The sequence below is a fragment of the Myotis daubentonii genome, chromosome 7 (genome assembly GCF_963259705.1).
Source record: "Myotis daubentonii chromosome 7, mMyoDau2.1, whole genome shotgun sequence".
In the NCBI taxonomy this organism is placed as follows: Eukaryota; Metazoa; Chordata; class Mammalia; order Chiroptera; family Vespertilionidae; genus Myotis; species Myotis daubentonii.
In genome coordinates, this window is record NC_081846.1 from 34,251,643 (window position 1) to 34,275,524 (window position 23,882).

General features: G+C 49.8%; 1 protein-coding gene across 9 annotated transcripts in view; it reads left to right on the top strand.

Moving 5' to 3' along the window:
* The window catches only part of AGAP1 (ArfGAP with GTPase domain, ankyrin repeat and PH domain 1), a 409,239-nt gene that overhangs the window by 236,826 nt on the left and 148,531 nt on the right, over positions 1–23,882 (top strand). For all 9 annotated transcript variants that reach the window (XM_059703631.1, XM_059703632.1, XM_059703634.1 and 6 more), the window contains one exon: positions 20,428–20,532. In XM_059703631.1, the coding sequence (XP_059559614.1) occupies positions 20,428–20,532 (105 nt within the window). The remainder of the gene's footprint in view (positions 1–20,427; positions 20,533–23,882) is intronic.

A 23,882-nucleotide genomic window follows, 5' to 3' on the forward strand; every position in this document is an offset into this window, starting at 1 on the left:
ATGCCTGGTTTCCCCTCTGCTTTACTTTCTTACCATTATTTTTTACATATGGATGTTCATGGAGCAAATGACAAGAAACAGTTCTCTCATCGTCTTTGGTTTTGGAGCCAGTGTTCTGTAAAATACCCCTGGAAGTCAGGGCACGTCCTCGGCTGAGGCCTGGGATCAGGTCGGCCGAGCTTGGTGACACATCCACCTTCAGATGAAGACCTTGCGGTGTTCCTTTCTGTGTTCGTTACTCCTGAAATCTCCACGTCAGTTATTTTAAACTGGGATGACTCATGGATCCCTGCCTGCATTCGTAAAGGGAAAGAAAAGCAGGGAAGGTTTAAAGGAAGAAAAGATGAAGGTATTCCTGTGTGATATTCCGCAAACCATGTCTGGGGCCACCATGCACACGTGATGCTGTTGCCTCGGTGCTGCTGTCCATGGGGAGGGGCGTGAGGAAATGGGTGAGGCGTGGTCAGCTCAGTGGTAGGTAGAAGTCCACCTGGAAAATGACCACCTGTATATATCAGGGAGTCAGCAGTATGGCAAGCACTTCAGTTATCCTAATGTATAAAAACCCAGGGTCCGTAATGATGGGCCCAAGGCTCAACCGAACGGCAGTCCTGCAGTCAGTGCTGTGGTGCAGCAACCCAGCACTGACTGCCAAGGGTGCTGCGGATCAGGCCCAGAGAGAGGCCGGGAGAGAGAGGCAGGGTCTGATCTGCAGCCTCCGTGGCAGCTGTTGATCAGCCATTGCCTCTCTCTTTCTCTCTGGGCTTCGCCAGCAGCCGCGCCTCTCTTTCTCTTTGGGCCTCCACTGGGACTGCTGATCAGGCCCGGAGATGCTGACTGGCATAGAAACTGACCAATCAGAGCCAAATTGGCCGGCAGGGGAGGGCAGTTGGGGGCGAGATCAGGCTGGCAGGGGAGGGCAGTTAGGGGCGATCATGCAGGCAGGCAGAGGGGTTAGGGGCAATCAGGCAGGCAGGAAGAGGCAGTTAGGAGCAGTCAGGCAGGCAATCTGGTGAGCAGTTAGGAGACAGCAGTCCCAGATTGCAAGAGTGATGTCTCCAATTGGAGAGAGTGCAGCCTGAGTTGAGAGAACCCCCCCTCTGTGCACGAATTTCGTGTCCGAGGCCACTAGTCTATATATATAAAAGCCTAAGTGACCAAACGACCGAACAACCTGTTGACTGGTTGCTATGATGCACACTGACCACGAGGGGGCAGACGCTCAACTCAGGAGCTGCCCCTGGTGGTCAGTGCACTGCCACAGTGGGAGCACCGCTCTGCTGACTGACGAGTGCCAGACGTAGGGCTCACAGCTGGCCGCCGCAGCCTGGAGACCGCAGCGGAGTGACAGCAAGCCTACCCAAGTGGCGGCCGGCAGCTGGGATGAGCAGGAGCAGCAGGCAGCGTTGGATTGCCAGTTTCGCCCGATCCCCGCAGGCCATGCCAAGGGACCTCACCAGTGCATGGCCCCTAGTTCATATATTATTTTAAGTAAATGTTTGCTGAAATTCTCAGTTCTCTTTGCTATCCTTTATTTACACATTACCACTATTTTCATTATGAAGTTAATCATAGATTTATTAGTTTGCAAAGTGAATGCTGAGCTTATTTTACCTTGGATATATTCTAAAGTTATAAAAGTTGAGCTTTACTAAATTAAAAACAGTGATTCTAGGCTTAGATATAAATAGAGTGTTAGTCTTCCTTCCCTTCAGCTTCATTGCCCTGAGCGTCTGGTTTTTATATTGCAAGTACACATCTGTTCAGACCTGCTCTCTCACAGCCATGATGATGGGCCCCTGGCAGGCTGAGTGTCTTCAACGCAGAGGCCATCCGGCTGAATTGGAGACGGGCTGCTGGTGAACGGGTAGCCAGGCATCTGGGCGGGGCAGGCACCCTCGCCCGTGGTCCGGTGGAGACAAGGCTGTGTCTCTCGCTTTGGTGGTCGCTCGCTGCGTGGAGGCTGCTCCACAGGGACCAGCCTTGTCTCAAGAACCGAGAACAGGTTCGATTTTCCTCTCAGTGTAGCATCACTGAGGCTGCAGCGCATTCCTTTACCCTCATTCCGATCCCTAGTGGCTCATGAGAATTACCTGGGTTGTGTCTGAGAAAATGCACCTTGCCTGGTGTCAGCAAAGAGATTTTGTGGGCATCCGAAGCATGGCGCGACCCCAGGCACCTTCTGACTCGGATCTCTTTGGTTTGGGGCCACGGCTTGCCCTGTTCATTCTTGTGCTCTGTGGGCTGAGCCCGGGCACCGAGACTCCTGTCCTTTCCTCATCAAGGGCAGCAGGAGACCCGCTCACACACAGGTCTGGAATGGCTCCTGTTAGTCGTGAGCAGCCCCCTGGGGACCATCTGCCAGACCAACACTGTGCCAGTCCCTGTGCCTTGAGGCACAAAGTGTGCAAAGGCAGGGTGATGACCTTGACTTGGGCCAGGTGTTGACCCAGAGGACACAGGCCTAGGTGGGAAAGAGTGAACTTCCCATGCAAAGTCAGGAATCTGTGGCCGTGAGACTAGGGTTTGGATGTAGGACAGCCACCAGTGGATGTCCCCTGCCAGCGATACCGTGCTCCCTGCTCCAGGCTGTCCCCTGGAGACCTGCAGTGGGGGTCGGCTCATGCCATGAGCTCTGTATCTGAGGAGTCACTTGGTTCCTCTCGTGTGGTCTGGTCGGGCAAGGTCCGTGTGAGAGCGGAGCCCGAAAGGACATGGCTGTAGATGAGCAGGAGGACACACGCGCAGTCACACCCTATCTAACGGCGCAGGCATGTTTATGTGGGAGCCAGGCCTTCCGTGGGGAGCGTCCTCCTTGGAACCCAGATCCTGAGTCCCCAGTCAGTATCTGAGTTCATCGCAGTGAGAGGGTGTACCTTCCTGGGGTGCTGCTCTCAGGCCTTCCCTCAGCGCCTGTGAGGACACCCCAGTCATGGTTCCCAACATCTCTGTCCCGACCCTCCCGGGCTGCGCAGAGCATGTCCTTGGGGAGAGCATGTCGCCATGTTGCAGCCTTTACTTTTAACACAGAAGCTAGAGTGGCTGCAGGAAAAACACGACAATGTTGCGTATCACACACATGTCCGTCTGTTTCTCCAACCTGCACCATGCGTGAGTGACACAGAAGAGCGGCGCCTCAGTGCCCAACTAGCTTCGGACAGCAGCAAGTACAAGGTCAGTTTCTGATAAGAGAGACTAACAGGCAAGCATGTTCTGTGTATGCTTGTCACTGCTTTCCTCCAGCTCAGCACAGAAGTCATCTGGGTGTCAATTGCACATAAAAAGTTTTCCAGCCCGACCGGCATGGCTCAATGGTTGAGCGTCTACCTGTGAACCAGGCAGTCATGTTCAATTCCCAGTCAGGCACATGACCGGGTTTCGGGTTCAATCCCCACTGGGGGGCTTGCAAGAGGCAGCCAATTGGTGATTCTCTCTCCTCATTGATGTTTCTATCTCTCTCCCTCTCCCGTCCTCTCTGAAAACAATAAAAATATATTTTAAAATCAATAAATAAAATGTTATAAAAAAAAAAAGGTTTTGCAGTTAAAGGCAGTGAAGAACCAGAAGTCTGCTGAAGTTCTTCCTCAAATACGCCTTTTGATCTGCGCCATGTTTTCTGCTGTGTGAGTGGATCAGGTGAGCCGAGCTGTGATTGCGCTGCGGCCTGGGTGATTGGTGCTGCGGCCTGGGCCATCTCGAGCATTCTCATTATCAGGACTGCATAAGTGATGATTGTGCGTCCTTTAATTTTAGTGCTGTCATTTTGGGGAAATGCTGATCTTAATTGTTAAAGCCTTTAACTTTCTATAAGTTCAAATTGAATGTAATTCAGAGTGTGTAGCAATCTTCGTCAACACAGCCCATCGTCAACATTACTGCAGAGAGGAAACTTGAGCTGGGCAGATAAAATTGTAATCCATTTAATTTTCCTTCAGTTGCTTAGCAGATTACTATTCATTGCCCCAACACATTTTATCCAGGGTTTTGGTAGCATTAGTTAAAAAATGAAAAATGCTGTGGAACATGAACAGAACATCTTTAGAGAAATATATTCATCAAATTTTCAGCAGCAGAGTTCTAGGATGCTTTCTACCAATTAAAAGCAGTTTTCCTTGTGAAAGATAAGGCTTCGTGTTGTTTTTTATAACGACATTGAGCCTTCCGGTTGGCAAATTGATAGGCAAAACGTATACATTTAGTTGAATTTGTTAAAAAATCTAGTCATTGAGGGGGAATTACTTTAAAACTGGTCAAAATTAAGAAAGCAGACCTTTATAAGTAGTTATTATGACTCTCACCCAGAGATGATAAAAAGCAATGAATAGGAATTACTCCGCAGTGAATTATATTTTGTGAGTACAATTATATGTGCTCGTGACTCAACGTGCACTTCCCCTTTGTCAGAAGTTATAACGTATCCATCTACCATGAAAGGCCCATGTAACCTGAAAGGTGGTGTCCCTTCATGCCGATGAAATTGATGAGCTGATGAGCTGGGAGAGACTTACTCATATTTTAATGCCAGCAGTAACAGTCCTCACACCCCAAGAACGGGGGCATCAAAGTTGGTGGTAGCAAGGAGTATTTGCCGCTGTAATTGACAAATAATACCCCTCATAAATACTGCCAGTCTTTTCAATTAGTTTTCATCTAAAATTCGGGCTACAAAATGATGGCCTGTCAACTGACAATGAATGGCAAAAATTAATAAATTGTCTTCTAAATAGAATGGACACTTAAGAAAAATTGGGCAGCCAATTTAGCACAGCATGAAGCGGGGGGAACCTTTTGTACTGATGCCCGGCTCTAATGTTGCCTCCGTCTTTATTAATGGTGCTCGGCGGCGGCTGACAGTTTTGTTGCTACTGGCAACTTTCTTCATTAAAATTAAAGCCAGCATCAAATTCCATTAGCCGTACTCTGGGCACCTTGCATTTTCTTATACATACTGTTTCTTTTATTAACTCCCTCTCCACCCACGAGAAGTTTTAAAAGAAGTTAAACAGGAGGGATTATTTGCCAAGGCCAGAGAATTATTCTCTGTTCTCGGGGAAGAATGGTTGGTTGTTACTTTCCCTGGTAGCACCTCATGCTAAAATCTGCCGGTTTCTTTTTTATTCCTTTTCTTTTCAAAATGGGACCATATTCCCTCAATAAATACCTTCTAGTTTATTTTTTTCTGAGCAGTTTTTTGTTTGTTTGTTTGTTTGTTTTAATTCTGGCTTGCCCCTTATTTCCGACTGTACCTTAACACAATAGTAGCCTGAAGCTGGGTGAGACTTGGATTTGTCAGGATTGCCTTAGCATTATTTTACCCAAAGGCATTAGTTTTATCTGTAGAACAAATTTCAGCCTTTGAAGGAAAAAATATCTGAGCTTTGTGCTTAAGCAGCTCAAAGCCCGACATGCCTCAGCCCGGATTGCTGCCTCTTTGGGCAGCAAGAAGTAATAGTTCAGCCCTGGCCGGGTAGCTCAGTGGCTTAGAGCTTCGTCCCAATACACCAAGGTTGCAGGTTCAGTCCCTGGTCAGGGCACATACAAGAACCAACCCATGACTGCATGAAGGAATGAAACAACAAGTCGATGTGTCTCTCTCTGAAATCAATTTTTTAAAAAAATGTGTTAAGTAACAAAACAGTTCAGATTCCAGGACAGCTCAGGTCTGGCCTCTGCACGTCCACCAGTGAGCCGGGCTGTGTGGCTGCGTGGATGCCTCTGCAGAAAGAACTAGACTGGGATCACCAACCACATGGGGACTTTCCTCCCAAACCTGCCTCTTAACTGCTTGCTTATGCCTGAGTAAAGCTAAGTTTAATGGCTAACCTTTCTCTCAGTTGTTTTTCATCTTTTGGGTTATATCTCACACTGCAAGAGACCCAGATACTCATTAAAATAAGAAAAAGTTAGGTGCTATGCCACGAAGGGAAAGGCATTATACCAGAAAACCAACACGAAACTTGAGCACCCTGGCAGTCAGGGCAAAAAGGGAAATACAGTTTTGAGCTCTGCTGGAAGTTGTAATGGAAGTGTGCCTTCTGCATTTTTGTTATCCTGTTTTAACTGACTTGAAACCATGCATTTCAATGATCTTTTTGTTTCGTTTTTACTTCCAGGAGATAACTACTGAAATCATTAAATAAGAGTTAGCTTTTTCTAATTATATAGGTTTTCATTCAGCACTGTTTCTCCATACCTTCTACCCTCACATCAGAGAGAAATATGAATAGTATCTAGGGTATTGTTAAGTAAAAGAGAACCCCACAAGTGAATATCCTTGTCTGTCTGATTCTGAATTTTGTATTTTTTAATGTAGAAAGTGACTGAATTTCCAAACGTCTCATAATGAACGATTGCAGCTCTCTGTTTGCAGAGAGGTGGTAGTATTAGTACTGTTTTTCTAAAAAACATTTCTGACATTTCAGTAGTGAATGAATCTATCGAATAATTGCAGGAAGCTCCGCTAGCCAGTCTTCGTGAGTAATCTTAAACAATTAAGTGAGGAATGACTTGTCAAATTGTCCTTCAGTTCATTGCATTGAAAAAGATAAGTATTCGCTAAGACTGTCTTCTTTCCTAAAATGTAGATATGCAACTGTTTTTTTTATTAAATTTATTGGTGTGACATTGGTGAATAAAGTTATGTTTAAAGTATACAATTCTGTGATACATCATCTGTAGATTGCGTGTGTGTGTTCGCCACCCAAAGTTGAGTCTCCTCCTTTAATATTGTTGATGTGTTGATGGGTTCATGAAATGAACAGCACGGAACCTCTGCACATGCGTCCGGCCACTGAACCTCGGAGGGCTGGCCCCCCCTCCCACCCCCAATATCTGAGCCTGCAAAGAGACAATTGTTACTTGATGACTGAACCCACTAATATGTTACAGTAAATGGGGCATGAAATACAATACTTTATATATAGTATATACTAAGTGATTCTTATATTGAAACAACAAGGCCATTTTTAACTTGCTGACACAATATTTGCAGTGTTTCATCATTAAATTGTCCTGATTAACACTCAGCTTCTGGAGTGGGGCCTTTGGAGTCATTTTTTGAACGTGATGAATCAGAGGATTTTTTTGAACCCACTCCATCCTCTTTTTTGTCTTAGATTTGGAAGACTTTGGAGTGAAATAAGGAATGGCCTGTTTTATGTGTTCATTTTCATAGTGTATTCTTTTACTGCTGCTAGAAATCCTATCCAGATTTTTTATATTAGTCGGGTGTCATAGGCACCCATTAAGGAATGCGTTCCTTATTGATGGCGACAGCAGTCTGTCCCTGTCACAGCCTCTGAGTTGGAGCAGAGAAGACATTCATAGAGGATGTTTGGTAGAAAGGAAGCCCATGCAAGCTGTTCCACGTTCACCGTCACCTTCCCAGGGCTCCCCTGCCTGTGATTGGGGAGTGTGCATGCCAACGGCTGTCTTCGCTTTCCTTGGTTTCAGATATGTCCAGACAGATGAGCTGACTGCGTCTGGATAGAGACTCTCCAGTGGCCTGGTTCCTGCTCGCCAAGGGCATGATCCCAGGGATGACCCTGACCTTTTTATGCAAACCTGTATTGAGAAGCACACGTGCACTCATTCGATCCCAATTTCAGCCGCCTGCCATTTCCTGGGTGAAACTGATCCCCTTGGCCGTGGAGTGCAGGGTGGCTGCCTGTGCCGACAGTAGGATGGGAGCCCACGGACAGCGTGGACTCAAATTCGGGTCCTCCTTCTCCCTGCTCATATGACCTCGCACAAGTATTTAATCTCAGTGACACCCTGTATCATTCATGGCAATGGTTATAACCACTCCGTCATTTGTTCAGTCAGTAAGCCTTTTTTTCGCGTATTTGCCAGGTTACAGGAAACAAAAAATGGGCAAGAGGAGCGCAGTCCTGGCCCTTGTCAAGCTGGTGGCCCAGAGCTGAGGGGCCGGTGGGGAGGAGCTGCTGTGGTCTGGATATCCATATCCGGGCAGCACCGTCACATAGAAGCAGAACAGAACCCTAGTTGTTGTTTTTTGTAGCCACATTACAAGGAGTAAAAACACACTCAAAAAAGCAAGTGAATTAATTTTAATAATATTTTATTTAACCAAGTATATCCACAATTTAATTATTTTAGCATGTAATCAGTGTAAAAAAAATCATTATTTTTTCACTTAAACCTTCAAAACCTGGTGTGTAATTTACACTCACAGCAGGTCTCAGAACTGACCACACGTGAGCCTCGGTGGTCACACGGGCTCGTGGTGACGCATGCACAGAGCAGGTCCAGTGCAGGGGTCTGAGCTGACAAGGATACCCAGGGGGAGGAGGGGGGAGGCCAGGAGGGTCTCCTGGGCCCGGGGAGCACTGAGGCATGGGGGAGTAGCTGCCCTTGTTCGGTCCACAGTGCCTGGGAACCCTGCAGGGGGCGTGACCGGAGGCTCCTGCTGGGCAGGTGGCGAGGGGCCACCTGTGGGGACCAGGTGGTGCTGTCCACCCTGTGGCTGAGCCCTCGGGGAGGCTGCACCCTGAAACGCGCTCTGAGCAGCGGCAGTGTTCAGCAGTTGGTTGGTGAGCAGTGGACAGGAATATGGGAGAGAGACCAGAGAGGAGCAAGAACAGAGTGTGTTCCATGGAGAGCACATTAAAAAGTGTTGGTGAGGGCCCGGCTGGCGTGGCTCAGTAGTTGAGCGTCGACCTGTGAACCAGGAGGTTATGGAGGTCATGGTTCAGTTCCCTGTCGGGGTACATGCCTGGGTTGCAGGCTCGATCCCCAGTGTGAGATGTGCAGGAGGCAGCTGATCAGTGATTCTCTCTCATCATCGATGTTTCTGTCTCTCCCTCTTCCTTCCTCTCTGAAATCAAAAAAAAATATTTTTTTAAAGTGTTGGTGAGGGGACAGAAGGCCAGTGTCCTCTGCAGAAGACCTGTGGTGGTTTAGGTAGATATAAACGTCTCCATAGCTTCAACCCGCACTAGCTCCGACACCCCACCCCACCCCACCCCCGCGCGAGCGTGCCCACGCTCACACGCACTATAATGTGCAGTGGTCACAGCACGTGGATCTCCGGGATGCTGGCTGGGCTTGGGGTCACTTGCCTGAATAAGAAGCAGCTGCAGGGTTTTTATTGTAGCTCATCCAGAAATTCCTCTCTCTCGCTGTGTCCTTGCACAGGGTGTTTGTATTTTGTGATGTGTCCGCCATCGCATGAAGGGATTGGCTGTCCATCCCTGGCCTCACTCTGGGACCTGCCTAGGCTTCCTGGGCAGGTGATTGAATTCAGTCTAATTTTCTTTCACTACAGGAGAAATCTCACAGGCTCAGTTAAGTCCGTCTCCAGACCAGGGAGAGAACCCCTTGGGGGTGTGTCTGTGGTTCTCACCTCCAGGGCAGGACTGGGTGGGAGGCCAGGCTAGGCGCCCAGAGGTGACGGAGCGGCCCTGCTCTGCTGAGCAGCCCGAGTCCTCGAGACAGTGAGTGTTGAGGGGCGGCCCGCGGAGGTGTCACCGCAGCCATTCAGTGCTGACACTGTCATCCCTGCCGCTGGAAGCCTGTCACAGACAGGGGCAGGGTGAAAGGGAAGAAAAATGAGGCGATCAAGAGATGATATTAACTAGAAACATTACGAGGGATCCCCAGCGCACTGGAAATTTGTTCTTAGTTTCCATTTTTTTCTTCTCTTTGGATGAGGGAGGTTTTTAAAAAATTCATTGTTGTTGTTTTAGCATCCCAATATACAGTCGTTTCCTTGTTCCTTCTGCCCACGTTTAGACTTCGTTTGGTTCTGGTTGGGACTCGGTTCCAGGCCGGCCCCCGTGAGGTGCGGCTCCCAGCAGCCTTCCTCAGAGCCGCCGTGGTTTGTGAAGACGGGAGACCCAGCCCGCTTCCCTCCCCACCACGACCCTCCAGCTTGTTATTCCGTTGACTCGGTATTAAATTGCATTCTGTGTCCATCATTATTAAAATGTGAAGTGTGTCGGTCACAAAGCATACATTTCGGGGCAGTTAGCTGAATAATTCTTTTCTTTATTATCCCAAATTACTGCTGCGCTCTGGAGAGGGGAAGAGTTTAGCCAATTATTGCCATTTGAGCTGGATTTGTGGGTGATTAGCTCCTGGTCGAATCCAGTCCCGGCCAGCGCTTTGAAGCCAGGGCCCTGTGATTTTCTCAGCGGTGAGGTAGGAAGAGACGCGGCTAATGACAGGAAGGTCGCGCGGGTCAGCTGACCTGTGTGTGGCGCGGGTTTGGGTTTCGCAAATAGGGCATCGACAATAACAAGTGTGTCCCTAACCCCGCCGTGCATAATCGTGGCTTTATAGGATTGCTGGAGATGCTGACAGCTCAATTAAAGTGTAACCCTTTGTACCCTACAACCTGGCAGAATGACAGAAATATCACTAACCAGAGAGGGGAGGGGTCGAGAGGGAGCTGGTTAAAGAGCCAGAATCATCTCCAAGTCCCCTTGCCCTCCCAGAGCAGAGCAGGCTGGAGAGAAGCCTTGTCGTCTGTGGGATGATGGACCCTCTGGAGGAGGCCAGGGCGGAGGTAGCGCTGTTGTGTGTGTGTGTGTGTGTGTGTGTGTGTGTTTAAGAATTCAGTTGGGGGGGGGGGCTCCCTGCTGTTGCTGTGGAAACGCTTTAAACGAGATAGAACATTAAAACTGCCGAAGTGGCAGAGCCCACGTGTACTCGTCCCATTGGTCCGTGACTTTTTTACCGAAGCTTACATCCAAGCATCATGTATGTGAATCTGCTAGGTTTCCATCTGGGGAGGATCTAGGGAGACAAGTTAATTGGGGTCATTTTCTTGCACACAGTGAATTGAAGGTCCTGGGGGTTGGGACCTCAATGTATGGATTTGGGAGGGGACACATTTCAACCCGTAATTCCTTCCCTGACTATCTGTTTTAAGTTTGCAACCCCACCCACTCCTTATCACCCTTCCAATGGTGGGTATCATCGTCCAACACGCTGTAAGTATTGTGTTCTTCCCCCAGGAAGATAGCCCCACTCTGTCCCCAGCATAGAGAACAGTCTTGTGGCACATAGTAGGTGCTCAATAATTACCAATTGAATACATTTACTCATTCGAATTCATTATGTCTTCTTTCTCCAGAAATGATTTCCTCCAGGATAGTAACTAAGTAGCAGTTCAGTTATGAGACCCAAAGGCCAACAGTGCCTACCCTGCTGCCCAGCTCTTTGCTATGGCTCTGCCAGCTCTGAAACCACACGGGGACACAGGGCTATGACCTCGTCCTGGGAACATGATAAACAGAACACTGTCATTGTAGCAACAATGGCCAGGATTCTGATCATTCATTTTGTTAATGCCTTGGAAGTACAAAAGTGACTGCATTAAAGTTAAGTTTGATACTTTCAGTTTATGTTTATGATCCTTACAAGAAGCTATCCTTCTCTTTTCTCCATCCCTTTCTGTGCATGGCATAATTGCATTACACAGGGATTTTTTAATTATTATTATTATTATTGGTTATCAATAATAATAATAATAGGACCAAGAGGACCAGTCAGAATGAACATTCCCGAGATGGAATCCTGGCCCAGCCGCAAAGGCCCGGATGACTTTGCTGAACTTCTCTGTACTTGGTTGGATTACCTGTAAAATGATGGGGATCCCAAAGGGTCCGCTTCTCACTTGCATTTCTCTGTTGATGGGTATCAGGTCTCTTCTAGAATTACGTGGGTATCCTTGGTGCTAATTTACTGATTGTTCCTGACCGACTTCTTTCACGTAAGAGTATTTTCCACACCTTGAGCCGAGAGCCGCTGTGACCAGGGTGTTTCCGGGCCTGGCCATTCTTGTCACACTTGCTTCCTCTGTGCCCTTCTGCGCCTGGACTGTCTGGGTCAGTTAGCCAGGCTTGGCTCGGTGGCCTGTTAATGGAGTGGCAGGATGTTACTCCTTCCCCCCTTTTTATTTTATTTTTATTATTTTACTTTTTACTTTTAGGTTTTCAGTGGACTGCTTTGATATTTAGAGATGTGGGGACTTTTGGAGCCATTTTGAACTAGAAATCTCTGTACATTGGGATAGTCATTTCAGGACTGACCCTGTGCCAGGGACTGGAGCCAGAGCCCACTCAGGCCCCCTGGCCCCCAGAACTCCCAGTCCGTGGGGGGAAGCCAGTTGTGCCTGCTTGGGGTGTGCTGGATTTGAGGTGCCAGTGAGTTACCCAGAGAGGGAATGAGAAGCGAGGACTTGAGAGGGTGGGGAAATGACAGCTGAAGATAGGAGTGTGATTCGGGGGCCTGGCGGGCCTGTGAGGTGAGACCCAGGTCGTCCACCTACTGGGCTGGGGCCACAGGTGTGCTGAGGGAAGGGCCCTCTGAGCTACAGCAGTTACCACCTGTTCCAGCTCCTTCTGTTAGTCTGCTCCAGCTGCCATAGCAACCACCACGGCCTGGGGGCTTACACCACAGAAATGAATTGTCTCACAGTCCTGGAGGCCGGAAGTGCCAGTCCTGTCTTCTCCCTGTGTCTCTACATCGTCTTCCTTCTTTGTGTCTGTGTCCTAGTCTTTTCTTAAAGGGACACCAGTCACACTGGATTAGGGCCTCATGTAACCATAATGAGGTCTTTAAAGGCAGCATCTTCAAATACAGCCACATTCTGAAGTGCTGGGGGTTAGACTTCAACGTAGGATTCAGAGGATGTAATTCAGCCCCTAACAGCCGTTATCTAAGGGTCCGATGGTGCCTGCTCAGTAAAGGCAGGGGAAGCCCTGAGCCCATGACTGCAGCTCAGGATGGCGGGCATTAAGGATACAAGAAGGACATTTCAGGGAGAAAGAACAGAACTTGCCAATTTTAAATCAAGTGATGGCTGCTGGTTGCCTGTACATAGTTTCAGATCCTAGAGCTGGGCCCACGGTCTTCTGTAAAGGGCCAGATAGCAAGTATTTTAAGCTTTGCAAGTCACCTGGCCTTTCCTGTAACCACGGCCCCACCATGGACAGGGTGAATGCAGCCAAAGGTACAATTGAATGTCGCAGTGTTTCGATTAAACTTTATTGACAAAAAGAGGCAGAAGGTGAGATTTGGTCCACAGGCCAGCCGGTGCAGGCTATGGGATTCCCAGCTCTAGCGGCCGGTAGTGGAGGGGCGGGCGGTAGTGGAGGGGCGGGCGTGGAGAGCTGGTGAGAGGGAATGAGTGCAGCCCGGGACTAGGCATCTGACACTTCACGGGGCTTGCTGATGCCAGCACTTGTCCCCTGGCCCGCTGCAAGAGTGAGGGAGGGCTGCCAGGATGCCTCTGTGCAGACTCTGCCCCCAGACAGTCACTTCAGTGGTGAATTTCCACTCCCTCGGGGCCAGGCATGTTCTTGAAAACGTATATTTGTTAAGGGCAAGGCACTGCTTAGCGTAATGAGGGAGCAGGTATGGGCTGGTGCGTTTTCATTCTGCAGGAGCGGGAAGTAGGAGAGATGCCCAGATGGACCTTTTTCCACAGGGAGCCAGAAACGGGGAGGGGTTCCCTGCTCCTGAACCAACAGACCCTCTGCTTCCCCAACTTTCCTCCACCTACCACCCCCCAAATACGCTTTTCTAGTTTGTTTGGATTTTTTTAAGTCAGTTAATATCAGCAAACCACAAGTTAAACACATAATACAGGGGAAATCTTGATTAGAATAAAAGTAGTAAATGCAGCCCTAGCTGGTTTTGCTCAATGGATAGAGCATTGACCTGTAGACTGAAGGGTCCCAGGTTCAGCTCCCATCAAGGACATGTACCTCGGTTGCAGGCTCCATCCCTAGCTCTGGTTGGGATGTGGTGTGGGAGGCAACCAATCTGTATATCTCTCACATCGAGTTTCTTTCTGTGTATCTCTCCCCCTCTCTTCCACTCTCTCTAAAAATCAATGGAAAAATATCCTCGGGTGAGGATTAACAACAACAAAAGTATTAAATGCAAATGTGAAAATCAGGTGGTCGGTGTTTATACTCTGGATCTCAGGGAACGCTGCCGGCTTTTCTCTGACATTTTAGAAATTCGCAGACCCCTTTACCTGCTGTCATGAGAATCTGTTCAAGTGTCAACTCCAGGGGTCCTCAAACTACGGCCCGCTGGCCACATGCAAATACAAATATTGTATTTGTTCCCGTTTTGTTTTTTTACTTCAAAATAAGATATGTGCAGTGTGCATAGGAATTTGTTCATAGTTTTTTTTTTAAACTATAGTCCGGCCCTCCAACGGTCTGAGGGACAGTGAACTGGCCCCCTGTTTAAAAAGTTTGAGGACCCCTGGTCAACGCGAATCCTACGGTGCTGAGGAACCACTAGCAGGTGTTCCTTACAGAACAAAGAAGGGCTCCAGCCTCAACCTCAGGTGTTGTTTCTTTAAAAGTAGAAGCATCCAACACTTCTGAACTCACGTGGGTATTTTAGGCCATGGAAAAACCACTGTCTTTTTTTAAAATATATTTTTAATTGATTTCAGAGAGAAAGGGAGAGATAGAAACATCAGTGATGAGAGAAAATCATTGATCAGCTGCCTCCTGCACAACCCACACGGGGGATCGAGCCCGCAACCCAGGCATGTGCCCTGACCAGGAATCAAACCTGGGGCCCTTCAGTCCGCAGGCTGATGCTCAATCCACTGAGCCAAACAGGCCAGGGCAAAACCACTGTCTTTTGAACTTGGTAATTAGACAGCTGTTGGCACCCCCAGCTTGGTGTCACTGCTCAGTCCCACCCACACTCCCCTCGGCTCCCGGTCAGCGCATGCGTGGCCTCCAGCAGCTGTTGACCCAGAGCTCCGTGCTCCCTGGATGTGCCGTTCGTGATCCCATCTTTAGGGGGAGCAGTCCATGGCCATCGTGGCTCCCTTGCCAGGTGGGACCCTGGCCATTAAATGTCCCCTCCCTGTGTCATGATGACCTCCCAGCTAGCAGATGCCAGCACCACCTGGTCCCTCAGACGTGTAACAGGCTGGTTCGCCTGGTAGAGACCCTTTCGCTGATGCAGTCAGTAAGTCTTTGTTGGTAAATAATTGCTATCGAGCAGAGTTTTAATATAAATTTATGAGTGGTGTTTTATCACACCTCGGGGCTGCAGCGAGCGCTGAGTGATGGATTTCAGATCGCACTTACATTCATTACATTAACTTTGTAAGTTATTTAAAGCTTGCACACTTAACATTGCTTTTGGCTTCCAGTGACCTCTTGGGACTAGGCAAGGAATACACATGACTAATAAGGAGATTGCAGCCAGAAGACAATTCTGCTCTTTGCTCTGCCATAGAAAGGGTTCCTTGAGAAAAAAAAAAAAAATTAAAAGCCAGAAGTGCCTGCCTGGAATCTGATATTTTGGTTGTAGATCATTAAAGTTACAGACTTTCCAATGTGAGGGTAAATTAGGTGGTAGCAATTAGATCCGCATTTGCCATTTCCAAGATCAGAGGAAGAGTTGAGATGTCACAAAGCCCTTCAATCTCTTACTGTGCAAACAAGTGAAAGTTGCTAAACCTTGAAAGTTGGTCTGGAGGTGCAACCACCTGCTCTCCTGCCGCCATGTTTACTGTCGCTGGTAATAAGCCCGCACGTGGTGGTTTACAACCATCGCCATCTCATTATCTCTTAGGAGTCTGTGGGCTGGGAGTGTGGGCCAGCACATGTCTGCTTCCCAAGGTGCCTTCCAGGGCAGGGCGTCCAGGGTCACTTCCTCTCTCACGTGTTTGATGTCGGCCGGTCAGCGGCAGTTCTGTGCTCCTGACGTGAGAGCTCAGTGCCCCTCGGTGTACCTCAGGGTCTCTCTCATGCCAGTCTCTGCAGCAGAACCCTCCTCCGATCTCTCACAAGTCTGCTGGGCTCCCAAGGCATGGAAACAGGAGCGGCCAGGCCTCTGAAGGCCTTGGCCGGAGTGGTCACAGCGTAATTTCACCACATCCCATTGGTTAAATGGGCATAGGGCCCAGGACCACACCCAGGAGCTGGGCTTTTGAGGGTCATCTTTGGAGACTGGCTACTTCCGTCTGACCTCGCACATGCAGAATACCCTCCCCCCGGCTCCAGATTCACAGTCTCATCCCAGCATCCGGCTCAGACTGGAAGCTCAGGGTCACTGTCTGTATCAGGTGCATGTGTGGATGAGGCTGCTCAGCTCCGATGCTTTCATCTGAAGACCAGGGAGCTTGAGAGCCGAGTTACCTTGCGCGCGCACACACAGTGCCACAATGCCGACACCGACAGGTGACCTGTAGCCCACAGCACCTCTAAGCCCACCGGGCACATGTTCTACCCTACCCTGCTCTGGTCACAGGGAGTGTGTTCTGCTGGGGGCGGGGGTGGGGGCATCCTCCCTTGCCCTGGGCTCTGCTGTCTGGGCCCGCCTTGCTTTTCCATAAGGTGTGGCCTGTTGTCACATCTGTGTGGCTTTCTCAGCCTGCTTCCTGCTCCATGTAGGTCGAGTGCCCAAAGTGAAAAGATTCATTTTGAACGTTGTACCATTTAGTCATACGTGGCATATAATTCCTTTAAATATCTTGTGAATGTCCTTTGTCTCCAGTGACTGTCCATTTCATTAGACAAGCCCATCCACATCTCCTTATCTCCAATATACAAACTCTATTGGGAGGGTCCATGCATTCCTGCCCTCAATCCTGCTGCATTCTCATGGGGTGGCGTGTCCGGCTGCCAGACCTTTGGCGGGGTCTGTATTCTGACATCACATCTACTGACACCCCCTGGATTTGATCTTCATCCTCAGGCCAGTTCTACTGGCAGGAGGAGCTGGGGGCCAGAGACGATTTTTCTCATGGTTCAGCCCAGCATGACTTTTAAATTGGAAACATTTTTTCTGGTCCTGCTTGAAAACTCTCCCTGGGGTTATTGGAGCCAGCAGCCAGGCTGCTGGGCATCCCCGCGGGCAGCAGGCCTGGGACCGTTCTGCTAGCCAGAGCACAACTCGGCTCCATCTCCAACCATGGGTAGCACTTTTCTCACGCCCCTCCAGCCTCCACTGCAGCTACGTCCTCACCAGCCTCAGCCAGCGCTGGTGCCAAGCCTGTGGTTTTTATTTTTATTACAGCAATACAGGATGCTAGCTCTGTTTTTCTTATCTATTGTTGCCTAAGGATCTACCCCAAAACTTACTGATTTGAGAAAACTTATTTTATTGTTTCTCTTAATTTGGGGGTTTAGGACTATGGACAGAGCACATCAAGGCTTATCCAACAGAGCTCCCCAGAGGGGAGCTGCCAGGGTTTCTGTAGGTTCCAGCCTGGTGTAGGTAGCATCACTCCCTCTGGTTCTGTTGGTTAATGTGAGTCTGGGCATTTCCAAGTCACGGTGGGATGATTTGCACAGGGCCACGAATGCCACAACTCATGGTGCATTGGGAGCCATCTTGAGACCAGCTACCAGGCTGGCTGTGCGTGCTGGGGGTAGTTACATAAGCTCTCTGTGCCTCAGTGGCCTCATCCGCAAAATGGGGGTAATCCTAGCCATGACCATCAGGTCCGCTATAAGCCTCCAGCAGGTTCATACTTTAAGGCTCTTGGAGCATCCCCTGGCTCACAGTGAACCCAATATTGTTTTGAAATTTTAAAAGTTTACAAACAGATGTGTAAGTCACATGAGAGTCAAATAAAGCATTAACTATAATTAATGTCTGCACTGTGATGGCGGGTCAGGGACAGTCTTAAGCAGGAGGTCGGTTTTACATGTTCTGAAGTGGCATCTGAGGGATAGACTACGGATGTGTTGTGACATTCTGCCGTGCAGTTTTGCCCTGGGTCACACGAGATCAAAGAGACTTAGAATCATAAGGGCCATTTCCACAGGCCGAAGGGAACTGCCCGCAGTGTCTGCGGCAAAGAGCCTCCTGGCCTCTGTCATCTTCTGGCTGGTGGGATGGCAGCTTCATCGCCTTTCAGAGTATAAAATGAGCTGTTTTAGGGTTTTCCATTTTCTTGGTACTTAAGAGAGAAACTGTGTAAGTCCAGGAGGACAGAAGCATGGGGCCTCAGTCTGACGCAGCGAGGCCCTGTCCTGGTTGCATCGGTAAATGTTTGTCCCAGGGCAGGCCATGGTTCACTCCCTTCCCTGGGCACCTTGGGGGATGCTGTGTTCCGAGGAGAGTAGCACAGTGCAGTGGATGGAAAGGGCAGGATGGCTGGGCCTGGCGCTGCCCGTCAGCTAACAGTGACTTTACCTGTGTGGCTCAGTCTTGTCTGCACCGAGGAACCGCATAACTCTGCTACCCTGACCTGCTGCATATGGGGAGCAAGTGAGGGATGAACGTGACGTGTGTAGAAACACGTCAGCGGTGTTAGCATTCAGGCATCCAAGGAAGTGTGCCTCTGACCTGGCCCAGCGGGCAGCTGGCACCTGGGCTCAGAGCAGCTGTGATGTTGGGGACAGGGCGGCTGACGCTCAGTTTCTACAGTCTTTTGGGGGTTCAGGGAAGAGGTTGGTTATAAACCTGCTTGGCTGAGGGTGGAGAGCAGAAATGCGGCTCCTGGGTGCCAGGCTGTCCTTCGGGCCCCGCTGACTTTCGCAGCGTTTGACTAGTACACGTAATCGAGGTGACCCTCCACCGGGAACCATAGAGTTAAGATTGTCAAGATTTGGACTGTCTTTCACCAAGAGATTATGCTTTCCTGACACCACAACAAGGCAGCCTGCTCACATCATCTCCTGGCTGGAATGTTCTCTTTATCCCTTAAGCAGCATGTCCTTCTAGCCCTCACTGGGGAGAGGAGGCCTGTGGGTGTGGGGTTGGCTCCGGGCAGCGCCCACAGCGGGCCTCCACATGGGGCCCTGGGGTGAGGCCTGCGTTTCCTGGAGTGGGAGTGGCAGGGCTTTCTGAAGCCCCAGCAGCTCTCAGCCACCAGTGACACCGCAGCGACCCGGGCCCTGGTGGTGGTGGAATTTGCTCTGCACTGGGCCGGGAAGGGTGGAGCCCACGGCAGAGCTGGGGCAGGCTTCGCGATGCTGAGTTTAGAGATGGTGCGGTCCCCCTGGGAGGGCAGTGTAATGATTTGGAGCGACTGCATGTTCATTGCCACGTCCCTAGTGTGACCGCCCCGTCGTCCCAGGGGCTCTTCCTGGCTCACGCAGTGCGTTGCACCCCTTGGTCTGCAGCCGCGCTTCCGGGCCGTTCGCTCGTTGGTCTCGGGGCCACGTGTCCTTTATATTCTCAGAAATCGAGGGATGCCATGTTTTGCCACATGTTTGTCTTTTAAAAATAAGAACTTGCAAAACAGTGAAGAACCAAAGGTTCACTGTTAGTTGCTTCCAACTTTTTGATATTTCCCCCCAGAAACAATATTTAAAGGTGATCAGAGTCCCAAACCAGCTCACAACCCATTCTATTTGTGACATTTGGCATTAAAAAAAGTATTGTCACAGTGCTGGTAACTAATTGGAACTTGAACTTAATTATCACATAAAGATGCTTGCTTGGTTTTTTCCCCCCCGTGTTGTGGTTCCTGGGGGAGTAGCAGGATTAGGAGGCAGTACAGCTCCCAAGGGCGCTCAAGGGCACCTCTGCTTCTTCAGGGTGTCGAACCCTGTTTCTTAACCCACAGCGTCCCTTCAGCCTCCGTCCGGTGAGTTAACGAGCATCAGTGCTCTCAGTCAGAATTACGATCCGGTGAGTTCATACCTGGGCAGCGAGAGGAAGAGCGAGGACGGGGGCCTTCCGTTCTCCTTGCTGTGGGTGGGCAGGAGGCAGGAGACCAGAGATGAGAGCTGAAGCTGACATTGCCTGAGCGAGGCAGGCGTGAAGCCCCACAGGGAAGGAACGTGGGAAGTCAAGGTCGTGGGCCCGGCAGAGGTCGGTGCTGGCCATTGGGCTTCCTGACCCAGGGGAGGGCCCAGCTTTGCTGGGAATTGGCAGTTAAAACAAGAATCCATTCTCGTCGTCATCGAAGGAAAATTGGAGCTTCACTGTGAGAGTGTCCAAGTTTGAATGCTTTTCATGGGCCCCTAATATGATTTCATTAGAAATGGGTTCAAGTAAATTACACACGATTCATCTGTTAAATGCTGTCGCTGTGTTTGCAAATGGAATTTCATTTTTAATAAATTCAAAATAAAGCGTTCTCATTTGCTAAGATCGTAAGGTAAGAATACAGTTAATGTCTTATTTGTAGAAAGGGGAGTTTAGGTGTCCTTTTGTAAGACGTTCCTGTGGGCGTTCCTGTGGGCTTAGAATAAGAAAGGTGCACTGTCGCGCATCACAGCGGTTTGTGTTACGTCTGTTAGCATCAGTATCACCATGTCAAGTTCGACAGGCACATCCACACCAAAGGAATCTGGCCGAATATATACATTGTATATAAAAGAGGAGAAAACCAAATCACTGAGCTAAAAATAAGTGTACTTTCCTTTTAAGATGGCAGTTAAAATGAAAGTTTAAAATTTTTTAGAGTCCACACAAGACCTTATTAATTTACCCTTGGCTCCCTGTTCCTCCCAGGGCATGTTGCTGAAGCGCAGCGGCAAGTCGTTGAACAAAGAGTGGAAGAAGAAGTACGTCACCCTGTGCGACAACGGGGTGCTCACCTACCACCCCAGCCTGCACGTGAGTATCGCCCCTCAGAGCGCTGGCAGGCGCCGCCTCAGCGTGGACACTGTGGATGGGGGTGGGGGTGCTCACGGCAGTCAAGCCCCGTCTCTGAATTGAAGTCGGCTCTGGTCCTGCTCCACCATAAGATGAATAATGTCCCTCACGATGTCCGACCACGCATCTCTCTCTCCTCTCTCCCTCTCCAACGGTCCACCTGTGGCTCTCTAAGTCTACGGAGAATCTCAGTAGAAGGCACAGATGAGAGTACAAACACAGGCGCAAGTAGTCAGAGAGGAAGGGGGAAGAGACTGTCTCTCTGAGAACCGAGAGTAAGGGGCACACGTGCATGGGAACCTGGGGTTCGCTCTGAGCAGCTAAGGACAAAATAAGCTAAACGCAATCTGTGACTCAGTTTTTATTGTCAAATAACAATGCATGCCCTAGCCAGTTTTGCTCAGTGGTTAGGGTATCACCCTGTGGACCGAAGGGTCCCGGGTTCAATTCTGGTCAAGGGCATGTACCTCGGTTGCAGGATTGATCCCCACACCCTTGGGGCGCATGCGGGAGGCAACCAATCCATGTTTCTCTCTCATGTCCATGTTTCTCTCTGTCTCTCCCCCTCCCTTCTACTCTCTCTAAAAACTCAATGGAAAAATATCCTCGGGTAAGGATCAACCAAAAAATAAAAAAATAAGAACACATACTAGTTCCTAAGGCAAGAGAAGCTTTTCTGTCTGTGTTAATAAAATCTGTTATATTGGTGATTTATATGAGATGAAAAACAGAAGTAATCTTATTATTGGGGGGAAATGCAGACATTCTACCCACAGTGAGTTTCTTTGGGGACCCTGATAAAGGCAGAAGATGGGGTGTTAGTCCCATAGCAGCACATTCCATGAACCTTGCATGTGCATCTGTCTTGATTCAGATAAATGTATAGATTCTAATATATAGTGTTAGCTGGTTAATTGATTGCATCACTGTGTTAAGCTTTTCATTTAAAAAGGTAAATACTTTCAAAATTGCACAGTTATTGATAAGAAGTTGGAAATAAACAAATTGAAGTAAATGAAAATCACCCCAAAATACCACCTGGAGAACATGACCACTAGCATTTTGGGGCGTGCTTCTCCCTCCACGAGCATGCGGGCACCTGTGGAAGCTGACTGGCCCCCACTCCTAGGCAATGATGAATCATACGTGCCTTCGCATGTCGGCAAGGAAATGGGCTGTGTGCCCCGATTCTTAGTGGTTATAGAATGTCCGTCGTGCAGGTACATCCTGGTTGGTTTAACACTATCTCCAAAAGGGACATTTGGCAAATAAATGCACTTTGAGTTATCTTTACCAAGTATCTAATCAGCGTCTTCTGTCCACCTCGGGGCCCGTGTCCATTTCCCTCTGACACGTCCCTAGCAGCTCGCCTCCTGAATTGCGTCTTGTGCTTTGGGTGTATGTTGCTGAATTCCCGGGAAGAATATTGGTTTTATCTCCTCTGGCGAAATGTCAGAGGGGACTTTCCCACCGCACCCTCGTGAACATTTACCTTAAAAATAAATTACATATTTCCCAACGTGACAGGTAGCAAGTGGCGTCCTTGCTGGGTGCACTGCCCCCTTGTCTTGCAGCAGTGGCTTCACCTTTCGGAGCCGCGCTGGAAACCAGGAGTTCCGTCAGCATCCCCGACATGTTTCTGATGGTGGTGGGAACCTCCCAGGTACCCGTTCTCGAGGGGACTGAGGAAATTCCTTGGTGCTTGGTTTATTTGGGGACGAGAGTCAGGTTGCTTCTCCAGGTGGTGCTGCCCGTCCAGGTCTCCAGCCCCTCTGCCCCAGCCCCTGCCCATCAGAACCCCACAGCAGCACAGGTCTTCTTGGGGTTCTCTCCCCAGCGCTGCTGCACCGGCGGGGGCGGGGGGCGGGGGGACTGCCCTCTCCTGGCTTAGTTCTTTCCAACACCCCGTGAGAGAGCAAAGGTCTAATTGTTGACCAGGTTGCTCTGTGCCATTTAGAGAGAGAAGTGCAACCAAAACATTCTTCTTGCTGGACTCACTGGGCAGTAAAAGATGAGATCTGAGTGATGATGCATTTCAAGGCCCCTCACTGTCACCCGCTAAGCCCAGGCCTGGCCACAGGGACCTTGGCCGCTTCCTGCCAAGGACAAAAGTGGCAACGGCTGTGTGTACAGAACATGCCTGTGGGAGGGCTAGGGCCTCCTTACTTTTCAGTCCAGCCTCTGGCTTACGTAACCATCATCAATCCCTCAGAAGCCTTCCGCACAGGCTTTGCCGTGGATGCCCCGGCGTTTGCCAGGCCCGTCCTTTCTGTACGTGCGCGGATATTATTGGAATGTGGAAAAGGAGCACAGTGGGGCGTCGTTACATAATCGCATGGCAAGCCGGAGCCCACATCATTGCAAAGTGCAATCCAGTCCACGCCAGGGTCCTGGGCCTGAAGTTATGGACGCAGGTACAGCGCTGCCTCAGGGAGCGGCTGAATCCACGAATGATCGGAATCACTCGGAGCTGGGGAGGTGGGGAGGTGGTGTAACCTTTATCGTCAGCCTTCATCGATTCTGCTTCCACCTCCTGCATTGTGGGCAGAGAGGAGGAGACACGGCACAGGAGGCAGCTGTGCCGGTGGCTTTCAACCCCGGCTGTCTTAAAGATCAGTGGGTGCCCACGTTAGCCACAGGGCGCGGTGGGGCAGCGTCGCCGAGCATTTCAGCGGTGCTGAGTGGGGGATGCCCTCAGGGAGCCTACACATCTGCAGTGTTGTGTCTCTCGCCGAATGTGTTCACCAGCTGTCTGGGGTGCACCTGGGCTGCCCCCTTGTCAGAAGCTGGAGCCCAGGAAGTTCAGGTCACATGTCCATCCCTCTGCACACGACGAGGCCCCTCCTTGGAGGTGGTGCCTGCCAGGGACATTGAGCACCGGCTGCACAGTGTCTGGAGATCTGGGCAAGGATCCTTTCCTGGGTGGGAAGTTGGATGGTGCTGTCTTATAAAAGGTCACTTCATAGTCCTAAAGAGTGGGTGAATCTGAAATTTTTACCCAAAACTCTTAGCAACGAGGCTAAAGGAGTCAGTTGGGCTTCTAAGGAAAAGCCTGTTTCAAAGTTAGAGCTGTTGGGGGGCGCCAGTCACGTGGACAGACGAAGACTTACCAGAAAAACCCAGTTCACGAGGTTCGTCTTTCTCTCGCAAAATGCTGATGTGACGTGAAATAAAGCCTACCCTCAGTGAGAAGGCAGGTGGAAAGCTCACCCAAAACAACGAAGTGCTCCCAGCAGGGTGCCCCGCGGCTGCCCAGGCCACAGGACGTCGGTGCTGAGTCCCGGGGACCCGGGGACAAACGGCACCCTCCC